The sequence below is a fragment of the Grampus griseus genome (assembly GCF_964374135.1).
Source record: "Grampus griseus genome assembly, chromosome: 1".
Lineage (NCBI taxonomy): Eukaryota > Metazoa > Chordata > Mammalia > Artiodactyla > Delphinidae > Grampus > Grampus griseus.
This window is the reverse complement of record NC_139017.1, coordinates 54,427,337-54,451,986: the sequence shown is the minus strand read 5'-3', so window position 1 is coordinate 54,451,986 and position 24,650 is coordinate 54,427,337. Positions and strand designations below refer to the sequence as shown.

Genomic DNA, 24,650 nt, shown 5'->3' with positions numbered 1-24,650 from the left:
AGCACTATTTACAGTAGCCAGGACATGGAAACAACCTAAATGTCCAATGATAGATGAATGGATAAAGAAGATGTGGTACATATATACAATGGAATAGTACTCAGCCATAAAAAGGAACGCAATTGGGTCATTTGTAGAGATGTGGATAGACCTAGAGTCTGTCATACAGAGTGAAATAAACCAGAAAGAGACAAACAAATATCGTATATTAACACATATACGTGGAATCTAGAAAAATGGTACAGATGAACCTATTTGTAGGGCAGGAGTAAAGACGTAGACATAGAGAACGGACATGTGGACACAGTGGGGGAAGGGTAGGGTGGGACAAATTGGGAGATTAGGTTTGACATAAATACACTACCATGTGTAAAACAGATAGCTAGTGGGAACCTGCTGTATAGCACAGGGAGCCCAGCTAGGTGCTCTGTGACGACCTAGATGGGTAGGATGGGGGTGGTGGGAGGGAGGTCCAAGAGGGAGGGGATATAGGTATACATATAGCTGATTCACTTCATTGTACAGCAGAAATAACACAACACTGTAAAGCAATTATACTCTAATAAAAAAGTAAAAAATTAAATAGTTAGAAAAATAATGATTTTTGTGAGATAATTGGAAGTGTGAACACTGAATGGACATTGCATAATAAAAAAAGAAAAGGCAGGGTAAAGAGAAAGACTAAAATAGGATGTTCAAATTAATTCAATAAATCAGTAATAATAATAAAAAATATAAATGGGCTAAACTTACTAGTTAAAAGAAAGATATCTCACATTAGATTAAAAGCAAAGAAACAAATCTGCCTACATGTTATTATAAGAGAAACACTTAATAAAAATACAGGAAGGTTGATGGCAAAAGGAAGTAAAAAAGATAAACCAGGTAAATATTAACCAAAAGAAAGGTAGTGTAGCTATATTAAGATGAGACAAAATAAATTTTAAGGCAAAGAACAATGTTAGAAATAAAGAGAGTTTCCACAAAATGATTTTTTTTTAAAAGGTCACCAGGAAGAAACAACAATTCTAAACTTCTAAGAATCTACTAGATTCTTAGACTGGCCTCAAAATACATAAAGCAAAAACTGACAGACTTCCTAGAATAATCAAGCTCACAATCATGAAGTGTGATTTTTTTAAAACCACTCTATTATAAAGTAAGATTCATTATGGCTTTTATCTGTCTCCTTGCCAACACTCCTCTCTAGAATATAATCTTAAAATGTATCATCTTTCTCTGTTTTATTCAAGATGTATTTTAAGTATATGCCAGTGCCTGGCATGTAACAGCTGCCTAATATATACTTGTTAAGTTTTTTCATTAGTAAAGATTTAAAAAGATAGTAACTATAGAGATTGGATAATATAATTAACAAGTATAATCCAAAGAACTCTCATGGAACCCTATACTCCTAAATCAATACATTCTTCTCAAGCATACATGAAATATTTATGAAATTTCACCATGTGGTAGACCATATTCTCTGACTACAATACAATTAAGTTAGAAACCAACAGCAAAACAATAAAATTCCATGCACTATAAAATATAAAACACAGTCCTAAACAACTCAAAGAAAAAAATCATAATGAAGATTATGGAAACAGAAGATCAGAGCAAACAGAACTTAATGATAACAAAGTATTATATTACAAAGTTTGTGGTGAGCAGCAAAAAAATATGTAGAGGGAAATCTATACATTTATATGCATATATAGGAAAAAATAGGATAAAAATTGATGAGCAACACATCTAAATTAAGAAGTTAGAAAAAAAGAGCTACAAAGTAAACACAAAATACAAGTTAGGAAATGAAGAAGGGAGCAGAAATTCTTGAAATAGACAAAATATATACAATTGAGGATCAAAATCAAAATCTGGTTCTCTGGAAATAGATACAACTCTGGAAAGAGTGATCAAGTTAAAAAAAAGTAAGGCTTAATATCAGAAATAAAAAGGGGTCATATTTCACATACAGCAGAGATTTGTAAAAATAGAATGTTAAGAAATACTTGATGCTAATATATGTTAAAATGAACAGAATGACATTTCCTAAAAAAGTATATAATTTGTCTAAACTGACTCATGGAGAAAAACAGAAAACCTGAACAAATCTATAATTATTAAATCACTAGTCAAAAGTCTACTTATCAAAACTGTCCACAGGGCTGGATGATTTTACAGGTGAGATCTACCAATCAGTTAACAGTTAATCCCTACCTTACACAAAGTGTTCCAAAGAAAAATAAGAACTTATTTCCACTTCAATTATGAAGCTAACAGAACCTTGATATGAAAAACAGGCAGGGAAAGTACAGAAAAGAACATTTATGGGCCAATTTCACTTTTGAACATAGATGCAAAAGTCTAAATAAAATGCTGGCAAACTTAAGCCAGGAACACATAATAGATAATAAAACATCATAATTTAATTTAGGTTTAATCCCAGGAGATCAAGGATGGTTTACAATAAGAAGGTCTATTAATATATTTCACCACATGAACGGATTAAAGAAGAAAATCACAGAGGCAAAAAAAGCACTTAAAAGAGTTAAACACCCATCCATGATTAAAACAGAAACCTTAGCAACTAGGAACCCAGGGAATCTTCTTTACCTGATACCAGGTACCTTAAGAAAGTGCTTAAAGTCCATAAAGTTGTGAAATAATTTTCCTTAAAATCAGAAACAAAACAAAGATGCCCAATTGTGCTTTAACATTGTACTGGAGGGCCTAGCCAGTACAAAAATAATTGAAAATAATCAAGATTTCAGAGGAAAAGACAAATGGCAAATGTGCCTGTAGATGGGACATTCTTGCACACACAGAGGTCTTGAGAAGTGGTTGAAGAGTTCAATACCTTCTGACAAGTCTAGAATTCCAGAATACCTAGATTTTTAGAATCCCAGAGTTTTCTTATATTTGTGTTTTTTGCTGTCTTTAAAATCCATAGTTGTATTTGTCTAAATAGATGCTTTACCGTTGTCTGATTTTTTTACTTTGTACTCAGCCCTTTTATAACCTGAACTTTCTAGGTTGATCAAGGATTCAAATTTAGTTTGACCTCCTGTGTGGTAATCATACTCCCCGCTCTGCATCCAGACAAGAAGGCTGAGCATACCCCTGAAGATTCCTTTAGGACCTCCCATCTCCCCACTGCTCTGAGGAAGGTATGTAAACAGTACTGAGCTTTGCCCTAGTGGAAGACACTCTACTGCTCTCTCCAGGAAACCTTTTTCTTCTTTATCATTTTCAGTGTCTTTTTACAAGCTGCTCTCAAAAACAATACTAAGTCTTTAATAAAACCCCATCACAGTATCTGGTAGGGAGTTGTATTTAATTTTCTTTTCCCTTGATTCTTTAAATGCTCACTCTTGTGGTTTTTCTAAGTATTTTTGTATAATGAGTCACTCTGAGCAACTGACTGGGAATGTAGGAAGAACGGCTTTTTTTTTTTTTTTTTTGATTTACTGTGTGATTGACCCTGGACCAGTCATTGAACCTAATCAAGGAACTTCATTCATTGCTAAATAAAGATAAAAGGCTTTGAGATATGGGTTAAAATTAGATCCTGCCACCTAGAGACTCAGTCTCCTAATAACTGACTCATAGAAATTAATTAGCTTGTTCCTATAACAATTCCATTTGGAAAAGATCTCCTTTATTATTTTTGCCTAGTTGTAGCCTTTTTACATCTCTCTATCCAATTCTCTGTCGCCTCCCCATTTGTTTACTTAACTTTACTGCTTAGTTTCAGTGAACAACCATGGCACTCCATGAGAGTCAGCCCAAAATTCAGGGCTAATTTTGTGATCTTAAGAAAGTCTCTGAGCTACATTTCTAATTTAGGAAATGGTAACCACAGTACTCTATCTTTTACCTCACAGACAATTGTTACAAAAACCAGGCAATGAAAGTAGAGAGTGCTTTGAAAAACTGTAAAGAACAATATATTTATATTCACATTAACTGAATAATTCTATTCACCAATGCAAGAATTGAGTCATAATACATAGGAGAAGGTCTTAAGTGATATTCATCCATGCTAGACAGAGACCATTAAAAATTATAGCTGAGTAATTTATTTATAAGTATGTAAACAATAAATTCAGGACAAGGAAGACTTTAAAGTAACAAAATGTAATTTAAGAATGGAAGCAGCATGACATGGGTGCCTGCTGGAAAAAAATTAATTAATACTTGAAGATCCTCCTTATTCTAAGTTTAAATCTTTTGAATCCACAACCTATGGTAAAAGCTAAAAATACAAAATAAACAAAAGGAAAACTGAAGACTTGACAAATTTCAAGGTGGGAGCAAAAGAAATCTTGCAAATATGGTCTCTGGATCATGTAGAAATTCAAGGAAAGACAATGTGACGACAAAAGTTGCTTCATTTCCTTACCTTTGTTCGGTATTAAAGAGTGCAAAGATGTGCTTGCTAGACATAAAGCTTTTTTCCACATCCCGAACTTTCAGGTTGTCCAAGGGAAGCATATACTTCTTTTCTTTTTCCTAGAGAGAGAGAGAGAGAGAGAGAGAAAGAGAGAGAGAATTGGCTTTAATAAAAGATCTTGAAGCATGCCCATAGCAACACATCATCTGAGTTGGTCAACATTTAATTAGAATATTTTGATAGCATCACACATTACTTTGATACCAGCTACCAAGGAACAAAAATTATCTGAGATAGGAGACTCCAATGGTTCTCAACACGTGGGTCAGAAGAATGAGGGGAGGGAAAGTGCAGAGGAAGGAAGGGCTCAGGGATGGAGAAAACACATGGTCCTCTATCCTTTCTTCCTCATGTGGGTCCCCTTAGATGTTTTAAAATGTTAGTTTGATATTAAAAATTTAGCCATCTGTTAATATTTAACAAAAATGTTCTGGTCCTAATTCAATGAGAAATGCCAGATGGATTTCATTTCATATTTTATTTGCAGCCTAAGCAGTTTTGATAGCCAGAGCTGGCAAGAGCCTGGAAGCACAAGGACCCTAGTATGAAATACCACCTATAAACTATGATAAAGCACAGAAAATACTTCCTTCCTTTGAGTCTAGAATAAAATGTGGGTCCAGAAAGAAATGATTCCATTAAATTGTCAAACTCTTTGAGAAAAAAAGAACCCATTAGAAGTGAACTAATATTAACTAGAACAAATTCTCTTAAAATTAACAACACTTTAGGAAGAAAATGCACATTTGAGAGGGGAGGTCTGCAAATGGGACCAAACTAATCTTGGTAAAACAAAACATATTGGATGCCAAAGAATTATTAGAAACATTTACTTTTAAGGACTGGCCCAGGGACAATATTATCATATGCATAAATGCCTAACAACCAGTATAATAGTAGAGAGCCGAATACTCAGTTTAAGAAACCTAGTCGATATCTATTACCTGGGGCACTTTTGCACAGTCCTTGTTAAACAGTAGTCCTCTGTATATCTCGGGTGACAGTCCTGAGAAAAACCAGGCCCAGACTCCAGAGGAGGAGAGCATGGAGATCTAGCCATGACTTTTAATAAACAGCTATTAATGCCTGTGGGAAATACATGTACCATACAGATATGCTTGACATAAGCCTTTTTGTTCCTGAAGCTCCTCCAGCTCTTGCTTGAGAATTGGTCTAGGCTCAGTAGTGTGGGGCAGAACTCTTCCATGCTCCCTAGCCTGCTTGTGGGGACCACACTCTCTACAGACATCAGAGAGTGTTATTGCAAGAACTACCACTGGCTTTGCCACTTCTCACTCCTAAATTAATCAGGGAAAGTTGGGCAGAGCACTTTAGAATAGTGAGGCATAGAGAAATAGATGACTCAAGAAGTTGAAGGAAGCTGGTTGGAGAACAAAATGGCTGTCCTGGCAGACAAGGTCTTCAAAGAAGATAGCAAAACAAAACAAAACAAAAACATAAAAGAAACTGAATGGCAGTGAGAGAAGCCCAAGAATAAACATGAAAAAGCAAAGCACTGTAAGAAGATTCCAGTGTTTCTTGTACAAAAATTAACAGTATATTAGCAAACACAAGGATATTCTAAATAGCAAAATACATAATTTACATAAATGAAGCATTATAGTTGGGTCTAACTTGTTTGAAAGACTTGTCAGACTATTTTAGGATAGCATTCTAAGAGGCAAGATCACAGACTGAATGAAAAGCTACCCAATACATAATCAAATGAAAATGTTTGAGACGCAGGGAACATTTTTTTTACTGGTTGTTTTTCAATGCCCTAAATTTAAGCAGCTGGATTTTTTTAATGCATCATCCTATTCAACCTTTTGAAATGATGGATTCGCCTTTAATGGAAAATCTGCATTTCATTGTAAAGATGGAATACAATGTCCTTGGCATGTTTTCTATAGAAGTAGGCTCCCTTTTGTACTGCATTCTTTAGCATATAGTGAAGACCAGAACTCCAGCAAGTTTACATCAGATATTAAACACTGGAGAAATACACACATATGCAGACAGAGAAATATTAAAAATGTAGTTTCATTTCCAAAGGACTAAATGTCATTTATCTAAGAGTTTTGAGGACATATTGCTAAATTATTTCATAATCAAGAGTTATTTTTATTTTTCCAGTTTTATTGAGATGTAATTGACATATAACATTGTGTACCTTTAAGGTATACAACATGTTGATTTGATAAACATATATTGCAAAATGATTACTACCATAGCTTTAGCCAATGCCTTCATCATCTCACATAATTACCATTTTTTTTTGTGGTGGGAATATATAAGATCTACTGTCTTAGCATCTTTCAAGTTAAGAATACAGTATTATTAACTATAATCACTATGCTGTACATTAGATTGCTAGAACTTATTTGTCTTGTAAGTGGAAGTTTGTGCCCTCTGACCAATGTCTCCCTATTTTTTCCACACCCCCACCCCTTGTAACCACCATTCTACTCTCCGTTTCTGAGTTTCACTCTTTAAGATTATACAAATAAGTGATATCCTATATTATTTTCTCTTACTCTGACTTATTTCACTTAGCATAATGCCCTTAAAGTCCACCCATGTTGTTGCAAATGGCAGGATTTCCTTCTTTCTCATGGTTGAATAATATTCCATTGTCTGTGTATACCATATGTGTTTTATCCATTCACCCATCAGCTGTCACTTAGGTTTTTTCCATAACTTGGCTATTGTGAATAATGCTGCAATAAATATGGGAGTGCAGCTATCTCTTCAAGATTCTGTTTTCATTTCTTTGGATATATACCCGGAAGTGGGATTGCTGGATCATAAGGTAGTTCTATTTTTAATTTCTTAAGGAACCTCCATACTATTTTCCATAATTTATATTCCCATTAATAGTACATAAGTGTTCCTTTTCTCCACATTCTTGCCACCACTTGTTATCATGTCTTCTTGATGACAGCCATTCTAACAGGTGTGAGGTGATATCTCCTTGTGGTTTTGATTTGCATTTCCCTGATAATTAGTGATGTTGAATACCTTTTCATGTACTTGTTGGCCATCTGTATGTCTTATTTGGAAAAATGTCTGTACACTACTGTATTTTTTTTAACATCTTTATTGGAGCATAATTGGAGTTTATATGTCCAATTTATTGGAGTATAATTTACAATGGTGTGTTAGTTTCTGCTTTATAACAAAATGAATCAGCTATACATATACATATATCACCATATCTCCTCCCTCTTGCATCTCCCTCCCACCCTCCCTATCTCACCCCTCTAGGTGGTCACAAAGCACCGAGCTGATCTCCCTGTGCTATGCGGCTGCTTCCCACTAGAAGAGTTTTAAGACTGACAAAAATGGAAGAAAAAGAAGATTCAGACTGATTTGTTTAATTAAAGTTATAAGTCAAATGGAGAATTAAATGAGAGAGCAATGAAATGACATATTGTGGATATTTCTAAAATTCTTGGTGCTTTTGGGAAAGTATGACATTCTGCTAAAAGAACATCTTGAATATGAAATAGCTAAAATAAACAAAAGAAATAGAGGAGGAGAAAGGAAAAGCAGAATTATAATTTCCAAAATATAGTGAATCTTAGCACCAGCTTAATTGAGACATTTGCTACATATTCTTTTTAACTCCATTAAACTGCCTAAACATAATGCAGTGTTCAATATGGTAGCCTCTAGCTAAGGGGACTACCAAGTATTTGAAATGTAGCGAGTCAAATTGGGATGTGCTTTAAGTGTTAACCTCAAACCAGATTTCAAAGATTTAGTATGAAAAAAAGAATGCAAACTATATCATTAATACTTTTATATGGATTATATGTTGAAATGATAATACTTTGAATATATTGGGGTAAATAAAGTATTATTAAACATAATTTCATCTGTTTATTTTTACTGTTTTGAATGTGGCTGCTAGACAATTTTAAATGGCATACGTGACTCACATTAACTTTCTATTGGCAGTGATGAGCCCATGTACCTATCATCACTTTCCTTCCTCTCATCCATTCAATTTTCCTCTTGAAAATTGATAAATACACCTTTCTGCCATCAGGTGTATTTACCATTCTCCCAGTCACCCAGTCTGAAACCTCACTATCATTTATGATGTATTGTCTTCCTTCACCTCCTTTATTACATCAAGACTATGCTGCATTGTGTTTGAAGCATTTGTCAGAACTCCCATTGTTTGACACTCCCACTACATTAATCCAGGTCCCTGGCATCTCACAAGCATGCAGTTATAAATGGCCTCCTTTCTAGTCTTCTAATTCCTCTAACATCACCAGGGAGGGCAATTTTCTTAAACCACCCTGTCAAATTCATTACAGTCCTTCAAAACGTTCATAGCTCTCCATTACTTACGGAAGAAATTCCATGAAACTCCTTAATGTGAAATTGAAAAACACCTACAAATTGGTCCGATCCTTATTTGTCAATATCTCCTTTACTCTTCCATAGGAAGTCTCCATTTCAACCAAAAACACATTTGCCAACAGTCTTTTCCCAGCTTGAGACACCCTGTCAACTTCTCCCTATCATACCAGTTTACTATTTAGAGTCCAGCTCAAGTTTCTATATTCTGTGCAAAAAGTTTTCCCAGGTTTTTAATTGTCTGTCTCTCTGTGTCACTTCCCCATCTCTCTCCTTTCAATTCATACAATAGGTATTGCTTATTCTATTAATTTTTAAATTATAGGCATACCTTGGAGATATTACAGGTTTAGTTCCAGACCACCGCAATAAAGCAAATATCACAATAAAGCAAGTCAAATGATTTTTTTTGGTTTCCCAATGCTATAAAAGTTATGTTTACACTATACGGTAGTCTATTAAATGTGGAATAGCATTATGTCTAAAAAAACAACGTACTTACCTTTATTTAAAAGTACTGTGTTGCTTAAAAACACTAACCATCATCTGACAAGGTAGGGTTGTTACAAAACTTCAATTTGTAAAAAAACACATTATCTGAGAAGAGCAATAAAGTGAAGCACAATAAAATGAGGTATGCTGTATACCTTATATGAGACACCCTCATCTTGTAAATGCATTACATTAAAAAATTTCTGTCAAAGTTTTTCATTTGGAACTCAGAATGTTCAGTAAATTTTATTGTTCAAGTAGGTTACATTTGCAAAGAAAAGAGAAAAATAGAGAATGCTTTTTGTAATATTTGTAAATAAATAGGAAATAGAATTTGATATTTTAAACATTTTACCTTTAATAGACATTTTGGAGGAAGCATTTGCAAAATTCTAGAGAAAGATTTTTTAATGGAGATTCATAAAGAAATTTCTGTATATTTTCAAGAGCTTCAGAAGCTGATGTCACTCATTCAACACCATTATTTTCTTCATTTTGAAACATGGTACCTTTCCTTTTCTCAATATAAGGTGGTTACCAGCACTATTTGTATGGGAGGCATCAAAGATGACAGGGATTCTTTGTTCAAAGAGAGAGGGAATATGAGAGAGAGTGTGTTTTTTCCTTGCACTAACTTGGTAAGAGTTAGAAGAAAGAGGAGAAATAGAATAGGCCGAAAAAGGGAGGCATTAATGTGTGAAAGAGTTTGGTCTGAGGTGGAAGTAACTAAACTATGAGTGGTAAATGCAGAGGAATCAAGTTGGAGGGAGGTGGGAATTAAGATATAGCCCCACAGTACGTGTTCACTGACTTTGAAAGGAAACAAAAGGATCAGTGAGGGACAGATGTGGGGTCAGCAAGTGCCCAATGATAACCTTTAGCTGGCAGAGCACCATCAATATAACTTGGTTGCTAGAAGGAGCTACAGTGGGTATGAGGAGAGGGTTTGGTGTGTGGAGGAATAGCTCCTGCATATGCAAAGGATTGGAAAGTCTTTCATACAATTGGTGACTCATAGGTAGAGAGTTTTATAACTTGGGGAATATTTGAGTGGCCTTGGTTTGATGACTACATTGAATCATTTTATTTCTGCATCATTCTCACTAATAAGGCAACAAAATCTTCAAGGATAAGATCACAAATCCTTCCTCATTTCCACATATACCTAGCATAGTGGTCACTGAAATTTACATAGCATATATTATAAATATTTGTTGAATTGACTTTAGAATGTCTGATAACCAAAGCCAAATACTGCATAAAAATATTGATAGTCACATATATTTTGAGAATCAAATAAAAATTCTATGGGAAAAAAAACCTGTATAAGATACTTAACTGATTGGCATTGCTTTTGATCATTAAACTTTTATAAAGTTTAGGCTGACCGCTGTGTTTATTTTTACCTATGCCTTTGTTTGTATTGCTTCTACTCGCTAGGAATGCCTCTTCTCAGCAAGAAGGCAAATACTAGTGGCCTTGAAATTTATGTCAAGTGCCACCTCCTCCATGAAGTCTACTCTGATTACAACAAGTCATAGATCTCTGTATAGCTCTCAAATTTCCCATAATTTTTGTCATAGGCTATATGGAATGCCATTCCTTATTTATGTTCCGTTTTCTTCTTCAAGTAGATTGGAAGCTCCTTGAAGGCAAGGACTGTGTTATAATTCTTTTGTGTTTACATTTAACAGTTATTACACTGCTGCATATACAGATGTTGCTTAGCAAACCTTTGATTGTTGATGATGCATTACAAATAAATACCAAAATGATGGAATTTTACTCTTATGGTGTACCTATATTATTTTTACTATTATGTCTACCTATACTATTATGTTAAAAATGATCTAACCAGATGTGATATGAAAATTTATTTTAAATTCCTCAAAGATTGATTTTGAATTAATTTAAGTGTTTTGCTTAGTATCATATAGTTTATTAAGTGAAATTTTACTAACCTAGACCAACATACTTGATTTGATTAATAAAAAAATCTCATGGCCTAAACATATAAATATACTGTGACAATCCAATATACTTCAAAACAGTACAAAAAACAAAATGCAGCAGATATGCTGCTCTTAAGAGGTAAGAACTGATATAAAGTTTTAAAAATTGACAGAACATAAAAGAGACTAGATTATAAAAGACAAGAGAAAACTATTTTAAAAAGCCAGTAAAGGCACCAAATATATCTTTGAAATATGTAATAATGGTTCCAAATTTATTTTTTAAATATGTGAGATTTGTTATAATTCTTCACTGCCTTGCTCTAACATTTTAAAACATCATGGCAATTTCTCAGGCTAATAAATAATCAGATTAGAAACAGATTCCATGACAGACTAACAGAATATACCATGTTGCTGAGAATAGCTGTGCTTCAGTAGAGCAAAGATTCCTGGTTTTGACCACTCCTCTTCTCGTACTCAATAATATTTCATGTGCATTCTCTATTATCACATTTGCCATATTGTATACTCCTAATTTGTTAAACGTCTCTTCTCTTATTGAGAACCTGACATATATTTGTCCTCCCTCAGTGCTGCACCATTCTGCTAGCAATGAATGCGGCATTCGTAGGACACAACAGCACCGATGATGTGTGTAGGGCACAGAGTGGGTACTGCAGTGCCAGCTACAGTAGGAGACAATATGATGAAGCGACCGAGAACCTGGTCCAAAAACAGGGCAGTAGCCCACAGATCAGTCCAAGCTGAAAAAATCCCTCATCCAGGGGCTATAAATGCTTTTGCAGAATCCTGAAAACTCATGAGATACTGTGGGACACTCAATTATTATAATTTGCTTGCTGCTCAAGAGACAATGATGTTGATCAATATTTTTTCCCTGACAATGTTTTCTTTTCTCCTTGACACACTATGACCAGAATGTTTGCAAACAGGGAAACTGGAGACTTTATCCTGGGTTTCTGGGTGGGGATCAGGGCCAAGAAAATTGTGATGCCCTCATAAATTAACATAAACCTTTCATGCTTTAAATAACTGACACAAGAATTATGAAAGCATACATACTCATCATGTTTCCACCCTCACCTCACCTCATTTTCCAAGATGACACTGTATTTCCCTTCAGAGTAAATTCTAATTCTTCAACATACCCACTGCACCAACCACAGGACTCCTGCTTTCCTGGAAGTCAATGTATTTTCACTTTCCACACAGAACACATCCAATCATATCTTGTCTTCATCTATACTATTTCCTCCACTAGAAATACTGCTGCCTATTTGCCACTCTGTTTCTCTCCCCTCAAAATTCCTGCAAAAGATTACTCCATCTAGCTCAAGGTACATTTTTTCTTCAAGTATTATAGGTCTCATTTTTCTGTCTTCTTTTCCTTCCCCACCCTATTTGTAGACGTATTATTTTCAAATCAGTGGGATCCTTTAAAAAAATTCTGACACTGAAGCCCATTACATTAAGTAGATTAAAAAGTGTAGGTCCTCAATTGAAGCAGGAGTGGGGATATGAGAAACCTGCCCATTAAGACTCATCCTCTCGCCCTAAGAAATGCAGCTGCAATGACTAAGGACTCTAGTACACAGGCCTGGATCTCCGGATCCCTCTTCCAGAGTCTGGTTCACCTACTCGTCTTATTCTCCAGATGTTCCCACAGTGCCAGGGCTCTGCTCTCACTTCCAGTCTGCCTGGAACTTGATTCGTCTCACCCCTTTAAGTCCACTACACCAAGCAGCTCCATGTAGCTCCCTGTGACTTCTAACTGAGCAAACAGCATCTCTCAGAACCATGGATACAATCTAGCAAATCCTTCCAGTTCAAACCACTCCTGCCATGCTCTGCCTGCCTGATTGGGCACTTTGATGTGCCCACCAAAAACTCACCCAAGTATGCAGTGCTCCTGAACCACCACAAGCTCCTGCTATGGCCAGGCACGGCACGCAGGCCTCCTGTACCATTTCCGGGATTCCTCCCACCCAAGTCTGATCCCTTGACAGAACTTGTGTGCTTGGTTTGTACTACATTACTTTGTACTTTTGTCTTATTTTCTAAGTGTCCAAATGTTTCATCTAAGTGTGTGTATGTTCTGCCTTTCCAACTACCAGGTAAACTCCTAAGGGAAAGAGTGAACCCATTACCATTATTACCTTTTTAAATTATTTTTGTTATTCGATGTATCTTGCTCCCTTGCTACACTATAACTATATCCTGACTTCCCCATCAAAGCATCAAGTCTTTGAGGGAAGCAACTGCTTCCTTCTTACTTTTGGTTGCATAGTTGACATTCTACAAAGTGTTGAATGCACATATGCCTGAGTTCCCTCATAGGCTGGCATGGTGCTTTGCCTAGATTAAGGACTCAGAGATGATGACTGACATAAAATAATCAAAATATCAAAGAAAAAAGAGCCTATAAAAATATTGAGAATACCAGATTACTAGTTCCACATGCTGTTGAAAACTAAAATCTGGTGTTTATTGCTATTAAAAAGTTATAACTATAGAGATGTACAAGTATGAAACTCATAAACTACCCATCTTTTTAGTTGGGTTTTAATACCCTGCTTTAATCAGAATTACATTTTGAGTAGTAAATAGCATCTGTGAGCCAGCACACTGCTAGTAAATAGTACTTCTTTAGATTTTCCTCTTGGGCACTGAAGAAACTGGCTATGTGTGCCTTTGATGGGCTGTCCTAGTAGGCCCAAGAAAACTCCATGGTTTATATATGCTATTGGCTTCATGGCTACCCCCTCTGCACTCACTCAGATCCTTAAATGGAGCTACACACTGGCATATCTCTACTGGGTAAGGGAAATACAGTCACACTTGTCATTACCCAACTGGAGACACTGCTTTTTTCCTGGCTCCTTCTCTCTCTTCAGAGTCCAGTTAAATCTCCACCTCCTCCAGGAAGCCTGTCTGGCCATAAGAGCCCACTGGAGGGCTCCCTCCTCCCTTCTCATGGCATTCTTGGGCACTACCACTTTTTTTTTTTTTCATTTAGTATATATATATTGCCCTATAATTTCAGGTACATCTGATACCCTCAAAATGTGGACTGCTCTTACCCCCGATTAAAAAGGTACTTTTATAATTTGAAAGTGAGAACATTAACGATTTTATTCTTAAATGTTTATATTTAATCTCTATATTAATCCTTATATTTAAAGCAATATTCATGAATATTTGTACATACACTGACAATGTAAAAGACAGATATAATAAGTGCACTAAAGAATAAATTTAAAGGACTTAATGGTTAAGCATGGTAGATTGATTGCATGCATATATAGCCTTTCCCTCCTCCAAACCCACTATATAACAGTAAAGGAATAAACAGATATTGATTCACAAGGACAAAGAAAATGGGAGGGGAGAAAACAGCGGACAAGAGATTTCCCAAAAGCTTTGGAAGAGAGAAAGCAGACAGAGGAGCATTCATTAACTTAGCATACAGATAGGAGTTATCACCTCCTAACACCTACACGGAGAGAGAATGGAGGAGAAGCCACCCCACTTGGGTCCTGTCTTCCCCTTGGAGGCACCTGGTACCTCACATGAAGGGATACAGTTGTGGGAGTTGTGGGAGTGAAAGGGCAGGATCAGATACAGCCATACACAGAAGTACACAGAGCAACTGATGACTTCCCTCTAAATATGGCAGCCCATTCCTTAAACCCAGCAGGAGACCAGAGGCTTTTCCCTAGAGAAAAGATTATACAAAAGAAGTTTTGGACCCAGATATACCAGGCAGGGTGGACAGCAAACATGGGTTAAAAACAAGAGAACTTAGTGAAAGTCTTTATACTGAAATGCTGTCCCTCAGCCCCCTTTCCTGCCCTCCCCCCAGAATGCCAGCAACCAGATGGATTTCTATTCCTCTGTCAGGCAGGATATTGGACTGTTGTTCTCTGGGAAGCTAAATAGATTCAGAGAAAATGCCCCATATCCTAACATTTCAAGAAAAAAGCCAGCTTTCTACCTGATCGCCTTACAAGGAGATCCTATATTTCGCAAGCCTCACTCACACATAGAATTTCCAAGTAGCTGAGTGGCACAGAATCACCATAGATTATATATATCACAGCTATTAACTGAAGTGGATTCTGAGGATGGACTATCTCAACACCCATTCCAACCTCCTTGTGATGTTTGAGTTCAATTCAAAACTCCCCTTCCCTTCCCAATCTTGCTCTTACAGTGAGGGCTCCAGATGAGACATAGTTTCAGCCAATCTGATGTGCTCATGCCAGACTTTGATTCAGAAGTGAGTCACACTGAAAAGAGGCAGAGGATGTGGCACCTGTTTTGTTGGCCTGGATCATGGCAGAGGTGCTATGGCTCTGAATCCAGAGGCTATATAATATAGGGTGGCTTCCTAATTGTGTTGCCTCCGGATTGGTGGAGGAAACAGCTCTCTGGCAACCCAGGTTCTGAAATTTAATTTGCAGAACCATTCCTGGAAACTCAGCCTATTTCTGTAATTTTTCCCTCCTAAAGCTTCTTTGAACAGTATATCTCCCTTAATTAACGTTTTGCTACTTAAAGTAGCTAGAGTAGATTCTGTTGTTGATAATTAAGAACTCTGAAAATACAGTAACAATATCTAGTCATCATGTACTATTATGTCTTAGCAAAAATGAATATCCAGTAAAGTAGAAGAATAAACATTTCCCATTTTAATAGTCGTTTTAAAAAAACTACATGAACTGATTATTAGCAAGTATGTGAATGTGAACGTGAGCGTGAGTGTGAGTGTGTGTGAGTGAGAGAGAGCGAGCGAGAAAGCTATGCAGTTATGAATTTCCAGGGCTTTTCACTCAAGGAAAGAGTCTTCAGCTAGGAAAAATTATATACATAGGAGAAATAACCTGTATGAGAAATTTTGAATTGAAAATTCAGGGGGTAGGTGACAGCATTTGAGCAGATTTATAAGAAACAAAATAAGGCAAATGATGTGAATAAAACAGAAAGAAAAATTCCTGGTGGCATGTATATTCATAAACTATTACCAACTACCTCTATAATCACAGTGAACTTCATGGGTTAAATTTTCTCTACTAGTAAGCTAAGTATAGGGACTTTACTTAGCATGGCAAAACATACTGCAAGCACTTTAAAATTAGCATATTTCAAATGTTTAATGGTCTCATTTCTTCACTTCTTTCTGTGTTCCAAGGCATCACAATTTATATTTTTTTAAAAGAGAAAGTTTCAAGTTTGGAATGGTGACTAGTTTACATGAAAAGGTATGTGATATAATACAAATTCCTGGTGGTAATATCCCTCAATTTTGACTTCTGTGGCTGCACATTAAATTACAAAGTGAATTTAAGAGATCCCACAAACTCTGAAATTATGCTTACTTTGTAACGCTTTCAAGTGCATATTAATCGTACAAAATTCTACATGCATAGTCCTTTGAGTATAATTGTGTTAAATAAAAGTGTTATTTTGGCTAAATGCCCCATACATTTGTAAAAGTTCAACTCAATAAAAGTAACTTGTTTACGAATTCAGCATCATTTTTACTTATTTTAGAAAAGTGGGTGTCAGGAAGGCATGTACAAATAAAATCCTCTGACAATTCCCAGAACTCAGTAGATGAATGGTTTAAATTTTACTCCCATCATTTGTCACCAAGCTTCAGACAAAAATCAAGGCTCAATTTTTCCCTCTCTCCCCTATCATTTCAGCAAAGCAACATTCAAAAAGAGGCAGCGCTAAGGAAAAAAGCAACAGGACTGAGCATTCAACCAAACCAGTGAGCTTTTCTGAAGTCCTTTGAATTGACCATTAAGCTACCCCTCCCACTCCTCTGCTGATATTAACATAATTCAATGAGGTTCCTTCTGAAAGGGAAACAACTGTTTGAAAAGGAGACCTGAGTATCATGCCCTCTGTACTTTACTGAGAGCCCTTCTCCCTGTGTTCCAGGGAGTGTAGGCTCAAGATGGGAACAGGGAAAAAGGGGGCCCTTCCATGTGCCTTCTGAGATGCAGCCCTGGACTTAAAATGACATTTGGCTGGATTGCTCTGAGCACAGCTGGTGGCCTGTGTACTGCTATTGGCTCAAACACATGTCCACCCAGAAACAAGCTTTGGACAAGGGAAAAAGAAGTGGAATAGTTCTTCTCCATCAATCCTAATCCTAGCTTGCCCACTGCTTTCTTGGGGAAGGGTGATGAAGAACAAAAGTAGCACAGAGAAACAGAAAGGAGCAGGTGGGGGGAAGACAGAGAAAGGGAGAGTGAAGTGACCTGTAGAAGGAACCAAAAGAAACCAAAAGCTACCTAAGCTAGAAGTGCTTTCTGCTTTCACTGCATGCACAGGTGGCCCTATCCCCAGTCTCTGAGAAACAACGACCAGTGAGTCAAGGACAAGGACACACATGGTTTGGAATTAAGACGCAGGGGTTCACATATGAGCTCTGACACTAGCCATGTGAACCCAGGCAAATTACTTGATTTCTGTAAGCCTTATTTTACCTCTATATAGAGGTGATAATTCTTGCTTCATAGGGGGTGTGATGATTAAATGAGATCATGCAGAGGTCTGTGCATTTAGGGATTCCTAATGTTTGTTTACCTTTCCTTGGGGACACTTTATTAGCCATCATCTTCCCACCAACAAAAACAGAAGGTGGGTGTTTCTTCAACATACTTACAATAGTAAGCTTTTACACTTGTAAGCTATAGAACTATGAGGGAAATGAGTTAATTACATGCCCAGTAGATAAACACACATTAAACACTGTATTTATCACATGAACAATATCAAGCCAGGAGGGTGACAAGCAGTGAAACAATATCAACAACTTTCAACTCTGCATTCTTATTCAAGCAAGGTTTGTAAGAAACCCAGAACTGTCGGACTATGTCCATATCCAGAGAGAGGAAATGCGACTACAGGCTAAGGGGTGATACTAATTCCTCTCCTTCACTCCCACGATGGATTGTACCAAATAGATCAAGGAAATTACTTGGAGGGAGTGCAAGTTCTGAAGGAAATACAAAAATGAAATTCAATATTGAAGAATCATCTACTTTTTATTACAGATATATTATGATACTTCAAAAAAAATAAGCAGGAGTCTCAAGACTGACTAGGAAACTAAAAAGTAGGAAAGGCTTGTTTTCTTTCTCCAAACATCTTCCATTTAGGCAGTTTCTCTTCTCTGTGGATTCCACACCAAGATGGCCTGGGCTGGCTGCTTTGCTGCTGCCTAGTTTGTAAATTTCTCCCTCTGCTATGTCCCAAGAAAGATCCCCCTCTCACTCCATTTGTCCTGTATATTACCAACTATATTTTAAAAGCCAAGAGTGGGGAAATCTGTTTATCCCCGTAGATCGCTGATACTAGTAGATACTTAATACACGCTGATTTATGATGATATCAAACTCACCTCTACTCTGCCTCCTTCTGCTAGGCTTTGTTTCATGCACAATTACATTTATAATAAATTAATATCGCTAGAAAATCAATTGTTATTAATTATTCTTCCCAGGAAATATTTTTTTTAGAAATGTTTTTTAAAGATTTTTTTGATGTGGACCATTTTTAAAGTCTTTATTAAATGTGTTACAATATTGCTTCCATTTTATGTTCTGGGTTTTTTTTTTTTTTTTGGCCACGAGGCATGTGGGACCTTAGCTCCCAACCCAGGGATTGAAGGGCACCACCTACATTGGAAGGCAAAGTCTGAACAACTGGACCCCCAGGGAAGTCCCTCCCAGGAAATATTTTTGCATTTAAATTGGGTACTTCAATCCTTTCACCTGAAAGGACTGAGTCATTCAAGTGCTTTGGCCACCTGGTAGGCCTGAGATCCTTGGGTTGCCCTTAAATCATTCCAGTATGTACCTGCCTAGTCCAAGCCTGGACCAGAAAATCCTGACTGCTTCTCCATATCTTAAAGCAGTATGCTTAGAGTAGTGTTTCTGCAATTAGAGTCTCCTGACCCCCAGAGTCTATGAGGTCTTGTGAGAATTAAAAAAAATTTTGTGTTGGTATTTAATAAAATTAGTATAAAGGATTTTCTGAAATGCCACTCTATAAGTGAACACTGGCATTCAGTTTCAGTGCCCATGTTTGTGTATGCACTGAGTAAGAGTACTTTGCAGAATACTGATGAAAAAAAGAGCAGAGACAGATGTCAATATACCAGTTACGTACTTTCCTCTAATGACATCACAGTACCGTGGGTGGATGGAAGTTTCATTCCAACAGGATAAAAGTGGCAGGAGGATGGTGGGGTCATACAGCACAGAGTATGCCAATCTCAAAATACACTATGCCTGGCAGCCAGAACACATTCCTGTTGACTAGCTAAACACATTTCCTAAAGGACATCATCTCTCCCATTAATGTTGTTGATCAAGCGAAGTTTTTTGGTAATATAGTTCTGTTTGAATTTGACTTTCTTTGTTTTTTTAAAGTAGAATGATAAGCATAAGGTACTTATATATTTGTAGATATTTAAAATAAAATAATTTCGTGTTCATACATAAATAATATTACAAACAAAAATAGTTTGCCTATGTTTATAACTGATGAGGATTCTTTTCTTTAAAGGGTGTTTGGACATTACCCAAGTTTCAGAAACACTGATTTAGGGAAAGTGTATTTGGAATTCTCTTAAAAGGGTCGACATGGTCAAAACAGGTACAAACAAATGACCCTGACTTATAAATAACTTGGAGCATAGCTTAGGAATTGCTTTAATTTCTAATTGCCCTCAGCAGGACCAGGAGAAGAAACACTCTGGCCCTCAGAACCTGGGAGGCCCAGCCTTGGCTGGAGCATACATTGAGGGTCCTTGGGGGGACTGTTTTCCTGCTCTGCACTTCACTTTCACTATATGTAAAGCAGGGATAATAATACACAAACTCAATCCTTAAATTGAAAAATGAAAACAAATAAACTTAATGTTATGGGAACAAAGAGGCAATAGATGAAAAAAGCATTTTCATCTTTTGAGAAAAAGAAGGTACTATTTAAAAGAGTAACTCTTGAAAATATCTCAATAATATGTGTCTAATTCATACTGACATGTGTAATTGAACCTATGTTTAATTTTTGCTGCAAATTATCTGCTTCCTTTAAGAAGCCGGGTTGGTAAAATGCTGAGTTGTATGGTTCAAAAATAGAGCTGTGGAAGAATTAGGAATACCTGGGAAAGACAAAATAAGGTTGGGCCCTTAACAAAAGAAGAATGGGTGAATCAAAGGAAGAGAAAGGGAGAACACAGCAGAAAAAGATGGTGCTAAGGGTAAGAAAAGACATCATCAAGAAGCTTGTAGAAAGTAACAGAAGTAAGTGGGGGTTATGGAGATTTTCACACCTAGACCTCATTAATAACATAGAAAAAGTTTTACACAGACAGGACCAGACAAATAAAGACCCACAGCAACCCAAAGAGAGATAAACAACATAAATACAAATACTGAGTTTTCTTTTTTTTTTTTGCGGTACGCGGGCCTCTCACTGCTGCGGTCTCTGCCATTGCGGAGCACAGGCTCCGGACGCGCAGGCTCAGCGGCCATGGCTCACGGGCCCAGCCGCTCCGCGGCATGTGGGATCTTCCCGGACCGGGGCACGAACCCGTGTCCCCTGCATCGGCAGGCGGACTCTCAACCACTGCGCCACCAGGGAAGCCCCAAATACTGAGTTTTATCCAACTTTAGATGACAGTGTGTCATCCTCTTTTCTGCCCCATGCTCCTCACCCCCCTCCTCCCACTCGTCCTCCTTTTCTTACTCTTGCTAAACTTAAATACTTACTGAGTTATTTACAATTAGATTTAATGGTTACTTATAAGTTTAATTAATTACTCTTTTATTATTCAGAATAATTATATTTCAATATATAAAAAGATAAATCTCACATCCCTTATTTTAACTGTGTTAACATATTTAAAATAAAATTTGACTGATGAAAACTATATTGCTTTTCTAAAAATACCAGGATCCTCACCTCCCCCCCACAAAAAAAAGGAAAAAAGCAACCTCAGTTCTTTAAGTATAACAGAAAAGTTGCAAGACATTTTTTTTTATAGGTTCATCACAGAAGCCTTCCTTGACATGGGAAGCGATATGTATGATTTAAAAGATCATTTGGTCACTTTGTGGAGTGTGAATTAGGGAGGGCCAAGAGTAGGAGCAGGAAACCAAATAGGAGACTAATGCAGTAGTGCAGGAAAGAGACAGTGGTCTTTACAGCTAGGATAGCGATGGAAGAGAGAAGTGACTGGGTTTGGGAAAAGGTTTTAGAGGAGAGCAGTTCTTGGCAAACTACAGCCCAGAGGGCTAAATCTGCCCTTAGCTTATGTTCATAAGGCCCTAATAGCTAAGAATGATTTTTACTATATTAAATGGTTATGAAAAAATGAAAGAGAAGAAAAATACGTGACAGAAAACACATGTGGCATACAAAGCCTAAAATATAGGGGCGACTCCCTCTTGCGAGAACACCGGAATTACAACTAACTGCTGAACAATCATGGACAGAAAGACACTGGAACCCACCAAAAAAGACACCCCACATCCAAAGACAAAGGAGAAGCCACAATGAGACGGTAGGAGGGGCACAATCACATAAAATCAAATCCCATAACTGCTGGGTGGGTGACTCACAAACTGGAGAACACTTACACCACAGAAGTCCACCCACTGGTGTGAAGGTTCTGAGCCCCACGTCAGGCTTCCGAACCTGGGGATCTGGCAACGGGAGGAGGAACTCCTAGAGAATCAGACTTTGAAGGCTAGTGGGATTTGATTGCAGGACTTTGACAGGACTGGGGGAAACAGAGACTCCACTCTTGGGGGGCAAACACAAAGTACTATGCGCATAGGGACCCAGGGGAAGGAGCAGTGACCCCATAGAGACTGAATCAGACCTACCTGCTAGTGTTGGAGGGTTTCCTGCAGAGTTGAGGGGTGGCTCTGTCTCACCGTGAGGACAAGGACACTGGCAGCAGAAGTTCTGGGAAGTACTCCTTGGCATGAGCCCTCCCAGAGTCTGCCATTAGCCCCACCAAAGAGCCTGGGTAGGCTCCAGTGTTGGGTTGCCTCAGGCCAAACAACCAACAGGGAGGGAACCCAGCCCCACCCATCAGCAGACAAGTGGATTAAAGTTTTACTGAGCTCTGCCCACCAGAGCAACAGCCAGCTCTACCCACCACCAGTCCCTCCCATTAGGAAACTTGCACAAACCTCTCAGATAGCCTCATCCACCAGAGGGCAGACAGCAGAAGCAAGAAGAACTACAATCCTGATAGAAAGATAGACAAGATGAAAAGGCAGAAGGCTATGTACCAGATGAAGGAACAAGGTAAAACCCCAGAAAAATGACTAAATGAAGTGGAGATAGGCAACCCTCCAGGAAAGGAATTCAGAATAATGATAGTGAAGATGATCCAGGACCTCGGAGAAAGAATGGAGGCAAAGATCGAGAAGATGCAAGAAATGTTAACAAAGATCTAGAAGAATTAAAGAACAAACAAACAGAGATGAACAATATAATAACTGAAATGAAAAATACACTAGAAGGAATCAATAGCAGAATAACTGAGGCAGGAGAATGGATAAGTGACATGGAAGACAGAATGGTGGAATTCACTGCTGTGGAACAGAATAAAGAAAAAAGAATGAAAAGAAATGAAGACAGCCTAAGAGATCTCTGGGACAACATTAAATGCAACAACATTTGCGTTACAGGGGTCCCAGAAGGAGAACAGAGAGAGAAAGGACCCGAGAAAATATCTGAAGAGATTATAGTCAAAAACCCCCCTAACATGGGAAAGGAAATAGCCACCCAAGTCCAGGAAGCGCAGAGAGTCCCATACAGGCTAAACCCAAGGAGAAACATGCCGAGACATATAGTAATCAAATTGGCAAAAATTAAAGACAAAGGAAAATTATCAAAAGCAGCAAGGGTAAAACGACAAATAGCATACAAGGGAACTCCCATAAGGTTAACAGCTGATTTCTCAGCAGAAACTCTACAAGCCAGAAGAGAGTGGCATGATATACTCAAAGTGATGAAAGGGAAGAACCTACAACCAAGATTACTCTACCCAGCAAAGATCTCATTCTGATTCGATGGAGAAATCAAAAGCTTTACAGACAAGCAAAAGCTAAGAGAACAGAGCACCACCAAACCAGCCCTACAGCAAATGCTAAAGGAACTTACTGAAGTGGGAAACACAAGAGAAGAAAAGGACCTATAAAAACAAACCCAAAACAATTAAGAAAATGGTAATAGGAACATACATATCGATAATTACCTTAAATGTGAATGGATTAAATGCTCCAACCAAAAGACCCAGGCTTGATGAATGGATACAAAAACAAGGCTTATATATATGCTGTCTACAAGAGACCCCCTTCCGACCTAGGGACACATACAGACTGAAAGTGAGGGGATGGAAAATGATATTCCATGCAAATGGAAATCAAAAGAAAGCTGGAGTAGCAAAACTCATATCAGATAAAATAGACTTTAAAATAAAGAATATTACAAGAGACAAGGAATGACACTACAGAATGATCAAGGGATCAATCCAAGAAGAAGATTTAACAATTATAAATATATATGCCCCCAACATAGGAGCATCTCAATACATAAGGCAACTGCTAACAGCTATAAAAGAGGAAATGGACAGTAACACAATAATAGTGGGGGACTTTAACACCTTACTTACACCAATGGACAGATCATCCAGACAGAAAATTAATAAGGAAACACAAGCTTTAAATGACACAATAAACCAGGTAGATTTAATTCATATTTATAGGACATTCCATCCAAAAACAGCAGATTACACTTTCTTCTCAAGTGCACATGGAACATTCTCCAGGATCGATCACATCTTGGGTCACAAATCAAGCCTCAGTAAATTTAAGAAAATTGAAATCATATCAAGCATCTTTTCTGACCACAACGCTATGAGATTAGAAATGAATTACAGGGAAAAAAACGTAAATAACACAAACACATGGAGGCTAAACAGTATATTACTAAATAACCAAGAGATCACTGAAGAAATCGAAGAGGAAATCAAAAAACAGCTAGAGACAAATGACAATGAAAACACGATGATCCAAAACCTATGGGATGCAGCAAAAGCAGTTGTAAGAGAGAAGTTTATAGTTATACCAGCCTACCTCAAGAAACAAGAAAAAATCTCAAATAAACAATCTAACCTTACACCTAAAGGAACTAGAAAAAGAAGAACAAACAAAATACAAAATTAGCAGAAGGAAAGAAATCATAAAGATCAGAGCAGAAATAAATGAAATAAAAACAAAGAAAACAATAGCAAAGATCAATAAAAC

General features: G+C 37.2%; 1 protein-coding gene across 6 annotated transcripts in view; it reads right to left on the bottom strand.

Annotated features, from left to right (window-relative positions):
- The window catches only part of DNM3 (dynamin 3), a gene marked incomplete at both ends in the record, with an annotated part of 567,700 nt that overhangs the window by 154,266 nt on the left and 388,784 nt on the right, over positions 1–24,650 (bottom strand). For all 6 annotated transcript variants that reach the window (XM_082656445.1, XM_082656448.1, XM_082656446.1 and 3 more), the window contains one exon: positions 4,409–4,518. In XM_082656445.1, coding sequence (XP_082512571.1) covers positions 4,409–4,518 — 110 coding nt within the window. The remainder of the gene's footprint in view (positions 1–4,408; positions 4,519–24,650) is intronic.